This window comes from Stegodyphus dumicola, chromosome 7 (assembly GCF_044657685.1).
Source record: "Stegodyphus dumicola isolate Sdum_Otavi_A_Nest chromosome 7, ASM4465768v1".
NCBI lineage: Eukaryota > Metazoa > Arthropoda > Arachnida > Araneae > Eresidae > Stegodyphus > Stegodyphus dumicola.
In genome coordinates, this window is record NC_140774.1 from 142,765,005 (window position 1) to 142,783,913 (window position 18,909).

Consider the following 18,909-nt stretch of genomic DNA (forward strand, 5'->3'; position numbering starts at 1 on the left):
TGGCCAAATTGTAGCTGTTTGGCTTGTTATAAGCTCATACCAGTATATCTGTGTTGCCCTTTGAAAGGTCTATACCACATGGGCCAGTTTATCAGGCTTGGCCAAATTGTAGCTGTTTGGCCTGTTATAAGTTGCTTGTAATGTAAGAAGAAATAATTTTATTTCAAAATGTAATTACAACTTAAAGGCAATATAACCATGTTCAGATGCAAGTTTTTAAAGTCATTTATGTTATTATTTTAATTATATTCTGCATATGATAATATCAGAACAATTCCCAAATGTGTGCATGCACCAGTTGTCATAGTATTCAACAAAAAACTAATAATAATGCTTTTTCTCTGATTTAATGTTGTTGTAGTGTGTTTCTAGAGCAAGTACTAATAATTAGAACAGCAGAAGATGACATATACATTGCCCATGCATAGTACCTGCCAATACTGCTAAAATTTTACATGATGACACTATGTATAATTGTTGCTTGCACTGAAAATAATAACATGCATTGTGCTGATTTTGTGCAGTGAATTAAATAATTTAGTAAATTTTCACAACTCGATTACAATTTCTCAGCTTTACCTATTGCTTTATTATACTTGTTTTTATTGTTTCTAAGATTAGTTAATGCATATGTTTAAGAATAAAGAAATCCTGCTTATATCATGAGGATTCAAATCCTAGAGAAGACATGGGGACATTTATAGTGGTCTGTATTCCTTGCACATATAATATTGTTTGCCCCTTTGTTCCAACAATCCTGGTGTTAAAATTGCTAAATAACTTATGGATTTGGTCCATTTCACAACAAAGACTTAATCAGCAAGTATCTGGCCATTGGAAGCGGGGGATTCTGCTTACCATTTGCATGTCCCCTCTCCTAGTCAAAGCAATTTTTATTCCTATTTATGTTATGAGTAATCTCTTTTTCTGCATGTTTAATGTATTTTGTTCAAAAGCGTACAACTTTAAGCATGAAGGAATGGTATAATTTGTAGGTGACTGAAATATATCAATAATTGTTTTTATTAGATATACAACTTTTCCCCCCCTTTGTTAGGCATATAGTTTTACCATATAATGTATAAACTAATTATTAAATATTTACAGAATGCTACATGTGTGTTTATTCAGTGCTTATGTAACATGACAGTGTTAATGAATATTCTTGTGCATGTATGATAAATTACATACATAATGAAAGTATTTCATTTATAGTTAATTAGTGTGATAAAGTTTTGATTTAAAAAGTTAGATTAAGAAAAATATATGATTAAAAAACAGTTTTAATCAGGATTTTATATTTTCTGAAATTGTATTTGAGAACTTGTGCAATATTTTTAATACACTTAGGGCTAAATACATTGAGGAAAGGTGTAAGCAGTGTATGTAGTGATACATTCCTTAAATATAATGATACATTTCTTAAATATAAGTTTCAGTTATCAAAAATCCTTTGAAAACCTAATGATAAATTAATGTATAAACACATTATTAAATTTTATATTTGTTTAAATTTGAACAAGTTCTTTTATAACTTATTTTGGTTAATAAAACAGCATTTACTAATGAACTTGCTTTATTTCAGGTGACTCATTTGGCTATTAATTCTTTGCAATAATTATTACCCCCCTACACAAAAAACAAAATCGCTGTCATGTATGAATTCAAATCTTAAATCTTAAGAACATTTGATTATCAAATTGTGTCTTTGCAGTCATTAACACTTAGTCTTATTTTTTTTTAATCATTTTGAAATTGGAGCAAAATATAAAAGTTAAGATCTGATGTGGTATTTGGAATGAATATGTTTGTCCTCCATTCTGCATGCGTTCAAAAAGATAATGAAGTAAATAATAGAAAATGAGTCAGAAGTGTTGAACTGTATAAAATAGCAATAAATTAGTTGCTTCAGCTTTTTGATGTTATTAGGTTAGCTTGTTTTGTAGATTGTAAATTTTTTAACTTTATACTGATTTACTTTTATTTGTTTTTCAGCTCTCCAGTTTAGCAAAGCTCTTACTCAATTAGATACAACAGAACAACAAATAACAAATGCTTTAAAAAATAATGAAGTAATGTTAAAAGAAGTATGTATTCAAATTTATTTTACAAATTAATTTTAAACTAGTTTTGAACAGAGTGGATATTTTTGAGAATTTAATATTTGTATTGAAAGAAAAAATGTGCATTTCTCAGTCTTATAACTTTGACATACTGAAAAGTTAATATTTTAAAATCCTGCTGTAGCATACAAAAGATGATTATGATGCTATTTAGAAGATATATTTCACTAAAGTATTTTCTTTATATAGGTTTTTCCACTTTATGAAGGTAGAGGAAACCTTTCATAAAGTGAAATGGTATAGCATTCCCCCATCTCTCAAAAAACAATCAAACAATAATCAAATAGTGTTAAAACCTGAAAATGAAATTAAGAGCCAGCATTATATGATTTATTAACAAACCAAATAAAGGAAGAGAACACATTAATAAAGGTGCTGGCATCTTTAAGCACGTTGGTGAATGTTTGCAATCTCGGAAACATTCACAAGAATAGTTGTCGCATTTATAAAGGTCAGTGTTAACTTGAAAAAATTGGGACACTGATAAAAGTTTTGATACACTTGTGCAAGCAAATGTGTGTAATTTGATTAATGTGGCAAACAGAAATCTTACTCTCATAACAGTGCTCACACTTTAAACAAGATTGCTCTTTTTTTTTTTAAAGAACTGATTTTTATAAACTAATCTTTAGAAAGATGAACAGGCAAACTACCTCTTTAATTGCACTAACCGCTATCTGATGACATAATGATACAGTGATGAACTCAAGTATGTTAGGAGGAAGACATTTTATAATACCAGTGCATCCATTGTTTTGGCTGCGAATATCACATTAACCCGTTCCACCCAACTTTTGCATCATTAAAATTTATTTATGAAAAGTAGTTTAATTTAATGTTGACATACTATAAGAAGTGTAATATGAGTTTAAAGTTTTTAACTTTACCCATTTCCTGAAAATCTCCTGAGATAATGTGTCCCAATCATATTGTCAACTGGGGCTATTTGTCCCAGTCCTCTAGGATATTACCCTTTCTCAGAAAACAAAACTAAAATGTGTGGTAATATGTAATGTGAATATTACAAAACGTAAACTCTGCCACATGCACCAGTTCATATGCAATAAAAATTTTCATATATGATTCATAAACATAATATATCAGCAAGTAATAATTTGATCACTGATGAGACATATTAACCCACTGTTCAGTACTATTGGGACAATACAATATATCCTGCAAAAATAATTTATTCAAAATTCCTTAAATCTGAATTTAATAACATAATAACCTGACATAATCTGAAAAAATTAAATTACTACTTAAACAATAAGAACTATTTCATACTAAGCATGCCTTAGGTATAATTGTATTTACTGTAAAATTATAAAGAAATAGACAAATCGAAATTTAAGTAATCGTCGGGGGTCAAGAACATAAGCATGCCATCTGCAGTTTAAAAGTTTTACCGGGTTTTGTTAGTCATATTTGTTCCTTAATTCATTAAAAACACTGCAAACGTAAAAACCCATTTAAAAGTGGGCTTTATTTTCCCAGTAGGCTATGAAATCTAATCTCTGGGACGTATGTGTCTTTTAGGACCGAAATGGTTAAAGGGCATCAGGTCATAGACTTTTCACTTTCTGCATTTGTGCCAAGACTCATGTTGTAGTGAACACTGACTGACCTGCAAAATACGCTGCTCTGCAAAATATACTGCTCAACATTGAAAATGCAACACCAAGAAGGAGTGGTCAGAAATTTATGCAAATTTTAGAGTAGACGCACGTCACCGAGTTATGCGAATGATGTGAAATGCGCAGCTCTCCGACACACTTGAAGTAAGATATAAGGGAAGGAACATGCAGAATGGGCAATATTCGTGTTGTTATTTCTGCCTTTCTGAATTATCGAAGAAAGTTGGTTTTTGTCCCGGAGGATATGTGTAATAGGAGAGAATGCCAGGCCGCTGTCAACGCAGTCACTTCCAGTAGATAGATGATATTACGAGGGGTATGGTGATCAGACTGAGAAGGGCGGGTTGGTCCTTGCGTCAAATCGCAGCTGATATCCACAGGGATGCGAGCACGGTGCATCAGCTATGACGAACATGGTTGAACAAGGAAATGTGGGAAGAAGGAGGGGTTTAGGTGCAGCCAGAGTGACACGCCGACAAGCTGTGGCGGTCCCGCAAGTCACTTGTACCGCGATCCTGCAGCATGTGCAATATACCCTGGATGTTCCCGTGTCGACCAGAACCATTTCCCATCGATTGGTTGAACGTGGCCTGCACTCACGGCGTCCGTTAAGAAGACTGCCATTGACCCCACAGCATAGATGCCAACGTTTAGAATGGTGCAAGACTGGAGCGATGTGGATAACAGAATGTCAAAAACGTTGTGTTCTCAGATGAGTCACGCTTCTGTTTATCCACTGACAGTCACCAGATATGTGTGTGGCTTCGACGTGGAGACAGATCTAATCATATAGTAACTGGAACACCCCACACAACAACATGGCATAATGGTTTGGGGTGCTATTGCCTACGATTCCAGGTCACCTCTAGTTCGTATTCAGGGCCTGGTTTCATTCAGTTCTTTTTTTTTTGTTCAGGTTTCGATTTAGTTTTATGATCAGCGTTATGCAAGCCATGCAAGATGGATTGATCTAGAAATGACACAGTCCAGAAAAGTTATTATTACGATTTTTAGGACAGAGAGGGGAAATTAAGGGGTTACCACTAGTTTAAATTATAATTTTGATTTATATTATTTTTCATCTGACAATAAGGACTGTTTGGATTATACAGTTTTTCTGATGTAATTCAGGCAATCAAAACTGCCTTGTAGTCATGTGCTCTTCCTTAATTAAAGTCAGCTTTACCTTAAACTAGGAAATTTCAGTTTCAAGGAGAGATATGATCAGGCTTTTATTTAGCTGTTAAGTATTTATTTTATGAAAAAATAGTTCTTTATTAAATTTTGGTATTTATCAACATTTTCTATAATTTCTTTTGCTTATAAAATTTATTAAAATATGATTTAAATAACTACACATGTATTTTTTTCCTTTTGGAAAGAAAGGTGCGAAAGTTTATCAATGGTGAAATGAGTGAATGGAGGGGGAGGGAGTTTAAGAACCACTGCCTTAAACACTACATGATTTTCACAGCTCATATTTTGTTCATGAAAGTGAAAATATTAATTCTTTTAAAAACTAAGAATGACCTTTTCTAAAAAGCAAAATGGCTTAAAGTGGAGTATGCCAGTATATATATTTGTAATATAAGTCTATATAGGTATTTCTAGAGGCAAGAAATTAATGGTAATATTCTTAATTTTTCTGAAATATATTGAAAAATAGACATGTTGCTTACATTTAAGTATATATTTTAAATAAATGCATTAATTGTATAGATGACATCTGATATTGTCATCGGTTATTTAAATGCAGCTTATGTCTGTCATGACTTAAAACTTTAACAAACTGTAGGTACCATTTAAAGGGGAAAAATTATGGAATTATTAATAGCATAAACATTCTGCAGTTTCTGGCAAAGAAAAAGATAATTTTCTTTTATTATGTGTATTGAATTCTGTTCGAAATTCTGCTTAAAAATCAAATTAAAAAAAAAATATTGGGAAAGTTTAAAATACAATTTCATAATGGATGATCTCTCTCTCATTGAAACATGTTCTGTATTTCAAATAATAAAAATAATGGAGGAAAAAATTTTGCGACATTTGAGAAATATTTTGTTGGAATCATAACATTGTTATACAGTTATTTTATAATAATGAACAGTTAGTAAATCTGCTAATCATCATCATTTTCTTTTTCAGGTACAGGCAACTTTCCTGAAAAACATTGAAATGATTGAAACTAACATTACTAGTCTAAATGCCAGAATACAAGCCTTAAAATAATTAATTCTAAGGATCGCTAAGTTTCTGACTAGAATTTTTGTGTAAATCTTTGGCTTCAGTGCTTTATATAATTTTTATTTAATACATAAACTTGGGCTAAATAAATCACATTCATACTGTCTTTTCCTCTCTTTTTAGAAATTTCTGATTGCAAAACTTCTGGATATGTTGATATTTTGACAGTCATTACTACATTAACACAATTAATGCCTTAAATTTGCTTGATTAATTAGCAAACGTAGCATTCCATATAGACAGTGAGTTAGAATATACAGGGTACAACATAAATTCATACAAACTTCAAAAATTCGTAAAAGAAATAATGCTTGGGAAAAAAAAATTGGTTTGCATGAATATGACCAGATGAGCATTGAAAGCACTCGCACATCATACTGAGATTTTATGCAAGTCAGACTAGCAGTAAAACACCAGGCTGGAAACGGATTTGTCATTTAATGCCAACAGCATGCTATCATGACTAGATCGAACATTTTTACAAAAATGGTGAATTGTGAAAGTTTCACATGGAAAAAAAAGACTGATATTGTAAAAAAAGCTCTGTTTTATTCAGTGGGATACTGAATTTAGTATGTTGTTTTGAACAAAAGAAGTTTAGAGGATCATCCTTAAAGTGGCAGACCGTATCCATGCTGTTCAAAGTATCATGAAAGAATGGACAGCTGAGACATCAACAAGAAGTAGCAATGCTTGTGAAGCTAGGATAATAACAAGGATTCCATAATCATCGATTCGAAGTATTCTACATGACATTTCAAATTTGTAGCTGTGCAAAATACAGGCACTTACTGGCAGATACATATGGAAAACTTTGCTACGTGGGCGCTGGCACAAATGGAACGTGACCTACAATGGTTGCTGAATGTCATGTGGGTGAATGAAGTCCGCTTTTCACTGCATGATGACATCAGTATGCAAAACAGTTGCTTTTGGGTGATGTCAATTCCTCATGACTACCTGACCAAGTTACTACATCCTTCTCATGTGAGTGTTCAATGTGATTTCACCCTGTCTTTCATTCTGGGCCCTATCTTTTTTTGAAGAGGGTTGTCCTGTATCCAGCTGGAAAACCTGTACTGCCACTGCAGAATGGTACATTACACATTTGCGTGACCATGTTGTGCCTGCATTCCAGTCAAGACGCGCTACCTGTCGTCACCTTCATGGTCAGGTGCCCCGCCCCTCATTGCACTTGAAGTCAAGACTTTCCTGTTGGAAACTTTCACGTAAGAGCAAGTTATAAAGTCAAGGTGTAAGTGGTCATCACAGTCACCCAGCTTGATTGCGACAGATTTTTGGTTGTGGGGGTACTTATAGTCTTGTGTGTACCGAGCGTCCCTATCCACTTTGGTGGCACTGATGCCGTTCGACAGATCATCAGTGGCATTGATGCCAGTGTGTTACCCTCAGCTGTAATACACATAGTTACATACCTCACTTGCCTAGCTAGTGGTTATGTTGAATATCTTTTACTTTAAAATAAATGCAATGCCATGTTATTGTGAGTTTCATTATCTGTTTCTGTTTGCCTGATTTGCATAAAACGACTCAGAATGATGTGTGAACGCCTTCTTTTGGTTACTTTTAGAATTTTTTTAATACATAGAAAAAAATCTAACATCCCTCTGATCATACTCGTGCAAACTGAAATTTTTGAAGTCATGTCATTATAGTATGTATGAATTTATGATGTACCCTATGCAATTAAAATCAAGTTTTTTTTATTTATGTTGCAGGCATAAAGAAATATATGTCTATTTAATGATTAATAATCAACATATTTTACTTTTTTGATAAAAGAACAAATGTATGTAAATGTGTAATATTATTGTGCTACTAATAAAATTTTAAAAAAATCTTAGAAATGTACACATAGTAATCTCTTTTAAAATAAATTTTAATAAAAGTACACATTTTATATTTCATATGAATATTAATTAAATATATATATCTTAAATTTCAACTTAATCAAGACTCATCAGAAGACTGATGATGACAAATGTTATATCACAGTACATGGCATTAGAAACATCTTTATTTATTACAATTATGGGACAAATGTTTTTAAAATTATCTTTTGAATATATGATTAATTATAAGAATTAGATGCCTTATAAAAGAAATAATTAAAAAAAAAGGTATAATTATTAAGTACTTGCATTGCTTTCAAATCATTAAGCAATATATAGTTTTAAAGATCTTATGTCTTACAGAATGACAATAGTTATAAAGCCACACAACTATTGTATAAATAAGAGCTTTATATAATTATTAAAAAAGCAAATGACAAAGTTACAGGAAGTACATATATTGGTCACATGAAGATAGAAAACCCAAATCAGTTAGCCAAAAATGAATGAATATTGCAATCAATATTGTAATAATCAGCCTTTTCCTTCAGATGCTAATTTAAGCTTTTTTTTTTTTTTTAAAGTGCTTTTTGACTGCATTTAACTTATTCATTTATTGCTTTAATTACGTTCACTCTAATTTGAGATTTTAAAAATACTAAAATTTATAATTACATTGTCCTATAATAGTTTTATATCAAAATCTGGATTTCTTAGATGCTTTATCAAATTTAACATTTTTTGTAATAAATTTTTTCCAGTTATAATATTGTTGCAACAAAATATTAACAGATGGGAACAGGTTTGTATACATGTGATGTTAATAACAACAACATAGCCATAAGATATTTGAAATTGCTTATTTACATCATATAATCAGACTATTTTCATATTGCACTTTCTCGAAATTATACATAAAATGATGAAGAGTCAGTTATGGCACTTTTATTCCTAACAAAATGGCATTACCACCTCCATGATCAATCTATATTTGACATTTGTTTGTTGATAACTGCAATAACAGTATTAGTTTAATGTCTTGGTTACTAAGAATATTAGTAGTTAATGTATGAGTGGCATAATATATTTTTAATAAATCAGATATAGATATTTGTTAAGTCAAAATCCCCAAACTGAGTCTAGTCCTTCTCAGTTCAATTTAACAGTTAAAAATATATTGATATTCTTAAAATGTTAACTATACAAGTCCATGCAAAAAAGAAAATTTAGGTATTTTTTTATAATTAAAAAGAACTGTACATACATATGTGCACTAAACAGAAAAATTAATACATAATTCTCCTGAAATATAAGTCAGCATGGAACTGCAGATATTTTATTTAAAAAGACATACAGAGACCGTCTAAAATAATGAAAACACTACACTTAAAAAAGTCAATTTTGTTTCTGTCAATTACATAGTAAACTAAAAGTAGTAAAAGTACTAAAGTTACTGTTTTGTATATGATTATTTTATATATATTCTCAAAGTTGTGCAAAATTACAAACTTCTTTTGCAGTTTTGAAACAGTTACAAATGAATGACTTTTTCAAGTAGCAAAGAGGTTAAATTCTTCGAACCTGGCTCGATGGTGCATCTGTAACCAGTGCAGGATTTATGTATAAGCTACACAAGCTATAGCTTAAATATTTAAAAAATTTTAAATATAGTATAACAGACTTAGAAAGGGCTTCCATATCTCAAATAGCTTAGGGCCTCATCAAGTCTAAATCCGGCCCTGTCTATAGCCTCATTTAGAAAATTATTGGAGATATTGAGATGCTGTGTCTGAAGACATGACAGCATACAATAATTATGACAAAAGATTATCTGCATAACTCAGTTATCAGAGGAAGGCAAAACTTACTCGTAAAACCAAAAGGATGATAAATATAATTCTGACATCAAAAAGAAAAACTATTGTGACAAAGATGATTACTGAGCATAATGCATATCTATCCAACTTAGTTTCAACACATATAATATAAATGGACATAGGTAAGAAGACACCTCATAACCTTGTGCATAAGCAGATACCTAAGTATAGTATGTGTTTTGTTTCACAAATAAATGTAAAATAGAGACTGTAGTGGTGGTGCCAGGAACATAAAATGTGGAATACTGATCAATGAAAATATGTACTGTATGAAAATACTATATTGTACAAGTCAACCTTCACACTATTCAATTCAGGAGTTGAAAGAACACAAACATATGCTCATAATCTAAACTGTCTGCATCCTACATTAAATTGTGGTGCTTGAGTTATGCTTTGGACAAAAATATTGCAGTTTATGACCTTACAAAGAAGAATAAATAGTAGTGACTATGTAACCCATTTTAAATGATTTGTGTTCCATTCTGAGGTATAGAAATTATTTCTAATGAGTAACTGAATCTTTCAAGATGATAGCACTCCCATTCAACAATTCAGATTGTTTAATCTTTCAATAACATGAAGTTGCTCATCTTTTCTAAATTGCACAATCATCAGATGTAGTGTCATTAGACCAGTGTGGGCTGTGCTGGAAAGTAGATCAAGATTCCATTTTCTTCTATCAATTCCACAACAAACTGGAGCAGTTTCTGATTAGAAAATGGTATGAAATAGCTAACATCATTCAGAAGTTCTATGCTTCCATTTCAAGAAAAATTCAAGCAGTTTTGGATATCAAAGATGCTCCTATACCATATTATATACAAAATTAATTCCCATTTTGGTCAAACATTATATCTTGCACGTTTTTTAAATAAAAATAACATTAGTCATAAAATGTTAGTCGAGTTCTAAACATGAAGAGACCACATACTGTTAAAAAATACAGTGAAATAATAAAGATATTTTACTTTCAGATGTATAATTTATTCTCATTCTGATAGGGAATGTAAATGTAATGTTTCTTTCAACTGTAGTATTTAATTTGTTCAAATGTGAAAAAAAAAAATTACACTTTTGTTTTAGCATGTTAAAAACTCTTTCTCTTTCATTTAGTTACAAAGTAAAATATATAAATAGTTGCATAAATTGTATAAATAAAATTCAGTATTCAGTTTTCTTTCTATATACATCTCTACCTTGTACAAACCACAAAACTATGCAAAGAATAACTGTAGGAATCACGAGCGATGTTGAGAATACTGTTGCTGGAAATTCTCCCTGTAAAGAAATTTCATTTGTATAATAATGATTTTTATGCACAATTTCTTTTTAAGAATTTATATTCATCTAATTAAGTTATTAAAGAGCTATATTTAGAAATATGACCACAAGAAATAAATATTTACCAATACATTCATGTGACAGTCTATACATAAAATCTTTTTTTGCGTGTTTGTGTTACTATTGAATGAAAAGCTGTAAAATTAATGCTACATTACTTTTTCATTTAAGCAAGTAACTTCTTTTTAACTTGATAAATAACAATAATTACTAAATTTTTATCAAAATTTACGAATTCATGTAAGAATATAAAAATATGAATATTGATAAAAGATTTATTTCAATTTAACACTAAATGTTCATGACAATTAAAAATCAACAGCTTATTTTTAGTGCCTTTATTTATAGTTATTTTTAGTGCCTTTATTTATAGTCCTATAATTACATAATCATTGCACATTTATTAAATGAAACAGCATATAGCATCTGTTCAAACATTTCCGTTTCCTTTGCCAAAACTGCAACTATGACATCTAAACATAGTGCCCTCAGATAGGAAAAACACAGGCAATAAACTTTGATATCAGCTATAACATATCTTGTCAACAAGTGTAATTATATCCAAAGGTGGTCAGATGGATACAGCAAATTATTATAAAAAATTAACATTTGAAAATATTGTTTGATCTGATTAAACAACTTGCACTGTGTCTACTGAGTAGTTAAATAAAAATCTAACTACTCGGTAAATATATTGCAAGATAATCCAAATATGATTAAAGTGACAACTATTTTTTAGAAACAAGCACAATATGAAACTACAAACAAATGGAATGTAAAGGTGATAACAGTAAAAAAACTAGTTAAGATACACTGCCCAACACAGAAAATGCAACATCATAAAGGATCGGGTGGAATGTGATGTCGACTAATACACAAACAAAGAATGCATTTGCAAATAAGTGGTTATTTATAGAACGATAAATTTATACAGTGTTGAAATAGTAAGAAAAAGACTAGAAAATATAAATATTGAAATAGTAATACATGGAATCAGTAAGATGTATGACCATCTTTCGCAGCCATTGCAGACCAAGGAAGTAATCGGACATGTTGCAAGGCTTGTTGGCTAATGAATGTCGTGTATGGTGTTGTGTTGTCCTGCTGGAAAATACCATTTTGCAGCTACTGGAGGAAAGATAGTACAACCGCCTGCAGCACTTCATCAACATATTGTTACGCCATCACTAATCCTCTGATGTGTACTGCTATCATGACCGTTGGCATGGATCCCTGACACTTAGCCGACGAGACACTTAACCGACAAGGAGAGTTAGCCGTCAGGACATTCAGCCACAGATATTTAACTGTCAATACATTTAGTCTACAGTACATTAAGCCAACAGTGATGTTTAGCTGACACGTACCCAATAATTATTTAAACTTACTATTAATTACAAAATTTCTTGACTTCTCCGTAAATTTAATATTTATACCATTTTTTAACTTGTCAGTAAAATTCATTTTTTGATTCTTAAAGATCCCATATATGCTTTTAATTCTTGTGTAATTTAGCATAGTTTGATATGTATTATGCTGTTTGGTGTATATTGGCCAAATTGATAAAGCGTTGAAATTTCTCATCAGGGAATATGAGGCACTATGCACAAAATCCTGGGCCAGAGCCCTTTCCCATTTTTTGATTCTTAAAGATCCCATATATGCTTTTAATTCTTGTGTAATTTAGCATAGTTTGATATGTATTATGCTGTTTGGTGTATATTGGCCAAATTGATAAAGCGTTGAAATTTCTCATCAGGGAATATGAGGCACTATGCACAAAATCCTGGGCCAGAGCCCTTTCCCAGATTAATAAATATACGATGCTTAACATGTAAATAGCATTTCAAAAAAATTAAAAAAGTTCCAGTATGGTGAGGAGTTGGGTGGATCACTAATTCCTGACAGGGAAAGGAAATTTCATTAGTGGGGGAAGCAAAATGACTTTATACAGGAATGAATGTAGTATAATGTGTTGAGCAAAGTAGTAATGAAATGTGAAAGTATTAGAAATATGAAAGCATTGGGAAGAGTAAGACTCATTGTCAGCTTAATGTCCTGTCGGCTAACTGTCCGTATTGGCAAAATGTCCTGTCGGCTAAGTGTCCTTGTTGGCTAACTGTCCTTGTCTGCTAAGTGGTTGTTCGCTAAGTGTCCATGACCGTGATGGCACATCAAGCCATTATGCCATGTTGACAAGCTGTGTGACATTCAGCAATGGTAGTCGGATTGGTTTTATCTTCCTGACACGTCCAGACTTTTAAAAGGTGACTATCATCAAACAAACAAAACTGAGACTTGTCGTTGAATACCACACTGTGCCATTCGGATGTCCAAGTGGCTTATTGATGACACCATCCCAGTCATTTGTATTGATGGTTTGGCATTAATGGTAGTCTTTGCAAAGTGTGGCTTGTGTGCAACCTGTTTTCTGTCAAACATTAGTAACTGTTCTTCCAGATATTGCATGGAAACCAAAACTTCCTGAACAATGTCCATAACAGTCAATTTTTTGGCTGTCACCACTTCTCTTAGTATGCATCAATCTGCACATTCTGTAGTACGTCTAGGTGGACCTGATCTTTCACGACTATTTACATTTCCTTCATCGATCTATCTCGGCCAAATTCTCTGCACAGTAAAGGCACCTAAATGTGTTTCAGCAGCGATAAGACGGTAAGATCAACTAGCCATATGTTAGCCTTCAATTTGACCCCTCATAAAATTATCCACTTGCCAGAACTGCCTACAGTGTCATTGTCCAAGCACCTCTTCAACCACATATGTCTTCTAGAACTTTGAACTTCTCAAAATTCTGGATTTCCTAAGTAACTGAGAGTATTGACTATTGGTTCATCAGCTGTTTCCTTCCCTTTTAACTTGCATCTTTTATCATTTTCATAACTTGATCCACTAGGCATTCCCCAAAAATTGCATATTTATAAGGCTGAAATTTCATGGTGTTGCACTTTCTTTGTTGGGCAGTATATTTCACAATTTGGAATCTCTCAAACAGCAAGTAAGAGATATAGATATAGATGCTGATCAAAATTTGCCTGTCTGTTGAGGTCTCTTATGAAAAAATGAAAAAAAAAATATGCATGTAATATTATTATGATGTAAGATCTTTCTTTACTAAAGACTGCAATGAAAAGAGAAATTCCTATGTTTCTCTTTTGGGAGTAAAATCTTACATGCAAGAAGCAAAAAGTAAGTTGAAGCATCTTTAGCTGCATGATAGCTTTTTGGAAAATGTTTTGCCAGAATGTTTGTAATGACTTAGTTTTACAATTCATGAATCTTTGTTTTGACAATGGTATTGCAGGATAACTGTGCATTGTGAAGAAGATTTGTGGATTTTAAATTTAGAAGGTTTGAATGATAATTAATGATCTTAAATTTGAATAACAGTATAGATATCAAAACAACATTCCAAAATAACAGTCAAAGAATTAATGGCATATGGATATAGATGCTACTCAACACAAATGGCATTTCAAAAGAGGTAATAGGCAAGAAACTAACAGAATATGTATTTGGATTTAGCTATAGATGCTATTCAAGGCATATTTATTTGTGGATATCTATTGTTAAAGAAAGGAGTACTACAGTGATTATCATAATTTTAAAATATGTAGTAACATAAAGGGATTAATTAATCATAGTAACCAATAGCAAATTATTCATATTTGCCATTTATTCATACATCCTATTATGGAACAATACCACTGCATTTATATGTCTGATCATTTAAGTAAAAAAAAAGGTTTTGTCCAATCTTAATTAAATACTTTAAAATGTACTTTAAAGATGATCATAACTTGTAGCTATGTTTATGATGCTAATCATGTCTGTGATGACATGGTAATTGAGATGAAGACAAAAGGGGAGAAAATGGGTTGGAAAGCATTTGTGGATCTCTTCTATAGACTCAGTATTTATTTGTACATGTGTTAGTTATAACAAAACCATATGACCTATTTTTTCAGTTTTCCTACCATATTTTTATTGTTTTGTGCTTGAAAACTATAAATGTCAATGAAGCAGAAGTGCACATTCATTAATGATCTAGCAAAAGACTTTGCAAAGAATTCACTGAACTAAATAAATTAAGCAGTGATAAAACTCAAATGGTATGATTTCAACAGATGAACACTATTAAAAGATCAAAATTGCTTACATAAATTCGGGATGACTAATACAGATTATGTAAGCATGAAGATATGTAGTTCTCTTTATATCAACATAAAATATTTTGTGTGGATTTTTTGAGGACATATTTTAAATTCAACATTTTAAAGTAATAATGAGTCAATACTACAACTCTTTGTAAATCTTTCAATACCATATGCTTGATGAAACTCCTCCTCCAACTGGCCTATTCTCATACCATCACTCAATCTTCCAAATGATCACCAGGTCCTTAGTTTTTTAATTTTTAGGCTTTACAAAGAAAAATGCTCCCAGGCAATAAATGTATTTTATTGAATTAATGACACTTAAATTGTGCAAATTCTTTTCCCCAAATTAGAGATTTCTAACATAATTTTTCTCCCTAAATTTTATATGGTTTGAATAAAGGCAGCCCTTGACTTTTGCACAATTCAATATTTAGCACATTTCTAAAAATTCAATTTATTAAAGATTTTTGTCAGTATTGCAAAAATTGTTCACTTGCTTTCACAGAGCTCGCACTCGCTTCCACACAGCCTTCTAGAGTAGTGGACTTTTCCGAATCATACTGGGATCATTAGGGTTCTGAGATACTGTGATGGAGACGAAATATATACCATGCATTAAACAGGTTTAGATTGAATAAGAGCACATGCTGATGTGTTGGATGTTTTGCTAATTTATTTGTTTATGTTTCAATATTTTGTCCTTATAAATTTATAAAAATGAGTGAGAAATGGAGAAACTGCAGTGTTGATGCGAACAAAAAGACTCATAAACTTCATACAATCGATATAGATAAAGACGGAAATAATAAGATGTTCTGAAAGTAATGAATCTTTTGTTTCAAGTGCCCATTCACGTGATATAAACAGGTATACAATATGTTCAGTTTTGAAAAATAAGAACAAATTTAAAGAATATGTTCAAAATTGTAAAAATATATCTTCAAAGAAAACATATCCAAAAGAAACAGCATAGTCTATTTCGGCATAATAATGATAATAATAATAATGGATAAAGAAATAATAATAATGAATAAAGGCCATAATATAATGGATGAAATGGAAATTTCTTTGTCATCGTGGATTAATTATCAATATCAAAATAATGTTCCTCTGAATTTTTCAATTATTCACGTTATATCTCTTAATTTGCATGAAGATTGGAAGATTACATTAGAAGAAGATTCTAACATGGTGTTTCAAGCAAGTAGTGGATGGTTTGACAAATTTAAAATTAGATATGCTTTACATTATATTAAATTCACTGAAGAATCAGCTGATGCATATAAATATTCTACAGAATAATTTATTTCTTCATTGTCTAAAATTACTGTGAGGAATATTATCTTAGCCAAATATTTAATGTAGACAAGATGGGTTTACTTTTGGAAAAAAAAAAAAAAAAAAATGCCTAATCATACATTTTTATCGAAGGAAGAATTAGTTGTCCCTGGACATAAACCTTCTAAAAACGAATTGAGATTGCTTCTTGGTGGAAACTTAGTTGGTGATTTAAACCTGAAGCCAATGTTAGTTTATGAAGCAGAAAATCCCACAGCATTGAAAGCGAAAGATAATGAATTACTTCCAGTTGTTTGGAGATCAAATAAAAAAGCCTGGGTTACTGTGTTAATATTTAAAGACTAGTTCACTTTGTATTTGATGCCATCAGTTAAGAAGTATTTTAAAGATAAAAATTTATATTTTAAAAGTTACTTATCATAAGACAATGTTCCAAAGTGCCCAAAATCTCTGCAAAATTTATATCTGGAAATAAATGCTGTATTTTTTTTTCCAATACTACTTGCCTCATACAGCCTATGGATCAAACAGTGACAGCTACATTTAAATGAATTTGTAAAAGGACAAAAATGAATTAGGCCATCAAGACAACTGACAGGGATGGTGGGCCTGAATGAGAGATTTTTAAAAGAACTATAATATATGGTACACAATAAAGGAGGAATGAATAATATTGGAGACTTGTGGGCTGAAACAAAGATTCAACAATGAAAGGTTCCTGGAAACAATTATACCTGTAAATGATGAGTGATTTTATAAATATCAAAGAAACCCAGAAACTATCACAGATGAAATAGTTAATAATCAATGGACCTAATAAATAACTAATAAATGAACTCAACTTGTACATGAGTGATAAAGATGTTAATTAGTTGATTGAATCTCACTCAGAATGAGTTAATTGAATTTCACTCAGCACCTCTGTCAAAATACATAATGAAAGTGAAGAAAAGGCTGATAAAATTGTCAGGATTTTGAGAATCAAAAATATGAAAGCAGCTTTCATACATCTATATGAAATTTTGACTATCCTGGAAGAATGTGATCTCAGTGAAGTACTTATGTACACAGACTCTTTAGAACTCTTTATCAAGAAAACAAAAAAAGATGGTGGAATTCAACTAACTATCGACAAATTTACAAAGAAAATGCCTAAAAAAGCTTGAACATGTCTCATCATATAAATAAATAATATAACTGATAAATAAATATTTCAAAATACAATGCTGATTTTTTTCTCCCCCACTCTACTTTCAAATATTCAACATCTGCACACATTTTTAGGAATCAACTATGTGTGAAAGTTGAGGGCTGCTTGTAGTCTTAATCAACAGTAGATTTTTAATGAAGATTCAAGCAATGTTTAATAAGTTAATAATTGTTATTCGGTTATATTATGTAATATGGTACAGCAGTAAGTTTACCTACAAAACAGTAGGTACATTAATTATTCATTTTATTTTTATTGTAATTAAAAGTTCTTAAAAATTTTCATACCTATTTAAGATTTTATCAGTATAAAAGAGTATGAAAATTACAAAATGAAACTAGCCAAAGGACATAAAATTTAAAATATCTGATTAAATATTAATATTTTTATATAATAATCATATTATGAATAGTTCGATAATCTAAATCCTGCATTGTACAATGTATTTAATTTGGTTTAGAGTTATTTTAAAATGGAGTCACTGTGCAGTGCAAAAACCCTCCAAAAACTTTTCGCAAAACCTCTCAGTTTTTCATATTTGAAGGTTGGCAGCTATGGTATTATGTTCAGCTTATGAACTGACAAGGAAAATACAAAAAATCTGATTCTAAACAAACTAAATTAGAAAAAAATTCAAGATTAAAACATCATTCATACTATACAATTTCAAATCTCATAAAACTAAAGGTTTTATTTTCAGCAAAACTAATTAACACATATACACAGAAAAAAAGTGGTTTATAATCTTGGACGAATTTTGATAGTCTTATTTAAACAACACACATTATATGTTTCATACAGTTGCTAAAAAAATCAAAAAATGTGTTTGAAACAGTACCCCCTCCCTAACATTTGCAAGATGATTATATTCATGTGTTCTACAGAGTTCTTAATTGGATTCCCAACAGAAAATTTCGTTTGGGTAAAAGAAAATTCCTTTTTTATTTTTTTCTAATTCAAAATGAAAGGACTACACACACAGATGCCGTTATCAACAGCTATCCAAAATATAATTTTATATAAAGTCCCAACTTAAATGAAAAAATATTATGAAAATATATCCCCAACAAAAAATACCTCTATATTCCATCACAGCAAAACAAATGTTCAATTTATACAATTAGAGCAAATTTTGGGGGAA

The 18,909-nt window shown here is 30.9% G+C and overlaps 2 protein-coding genes across 2 annotated transcripts in view; one reads left to right on the forward strand and one right to left on the reverse strand.

Moving 5' to 3' along the window:
* The window catches only part of DCTN2-p50 (dynactin subunit 2), a 46,707-nt gene extending 40,597 nt beyond the window's left edge, over positions 1 to 6,110 (forward strand). Inside the window, exons 11-12 of the mRNA XM_035370214.2 lie at positions 1,996 to 2,087; positions 5,906 to 6,110. Coding sequence (XP_035226105.1) covers positions 1,996 to 2,087; positions 5,906 to 5,989 — 176 coding nt within the window. The 3' untranslated portion in view covers positions 5,990 to 6,110. The remainder of the gene's footprint in view (positions 1 to 1,995; positions 2,088 to 5,905) is intronic.
* Positions 6,111 to 7,886: 1,776 nt separating this feature from the next.
* LOC118198520 (all-trans retinoic acid-induced differentiation factor-like) overlaps positions 7,887 to 18,909 on the reverse strand; it is a 30,165-nt gene continuing 19,142 nt past the window's right edge. The window contains exon 7 of the mRNA XM_085820880.1: positions 7,887 to 11,015. Coding sequence (XP_085677006.1) covers positions 10,899 to 11,015 — 117 coding nt within the window. The 3' untranslated portion in view covers positions 7,887 to 10,898. The remainder of the gene's footprint in view (positions 11,016 to 18,909) is intronic.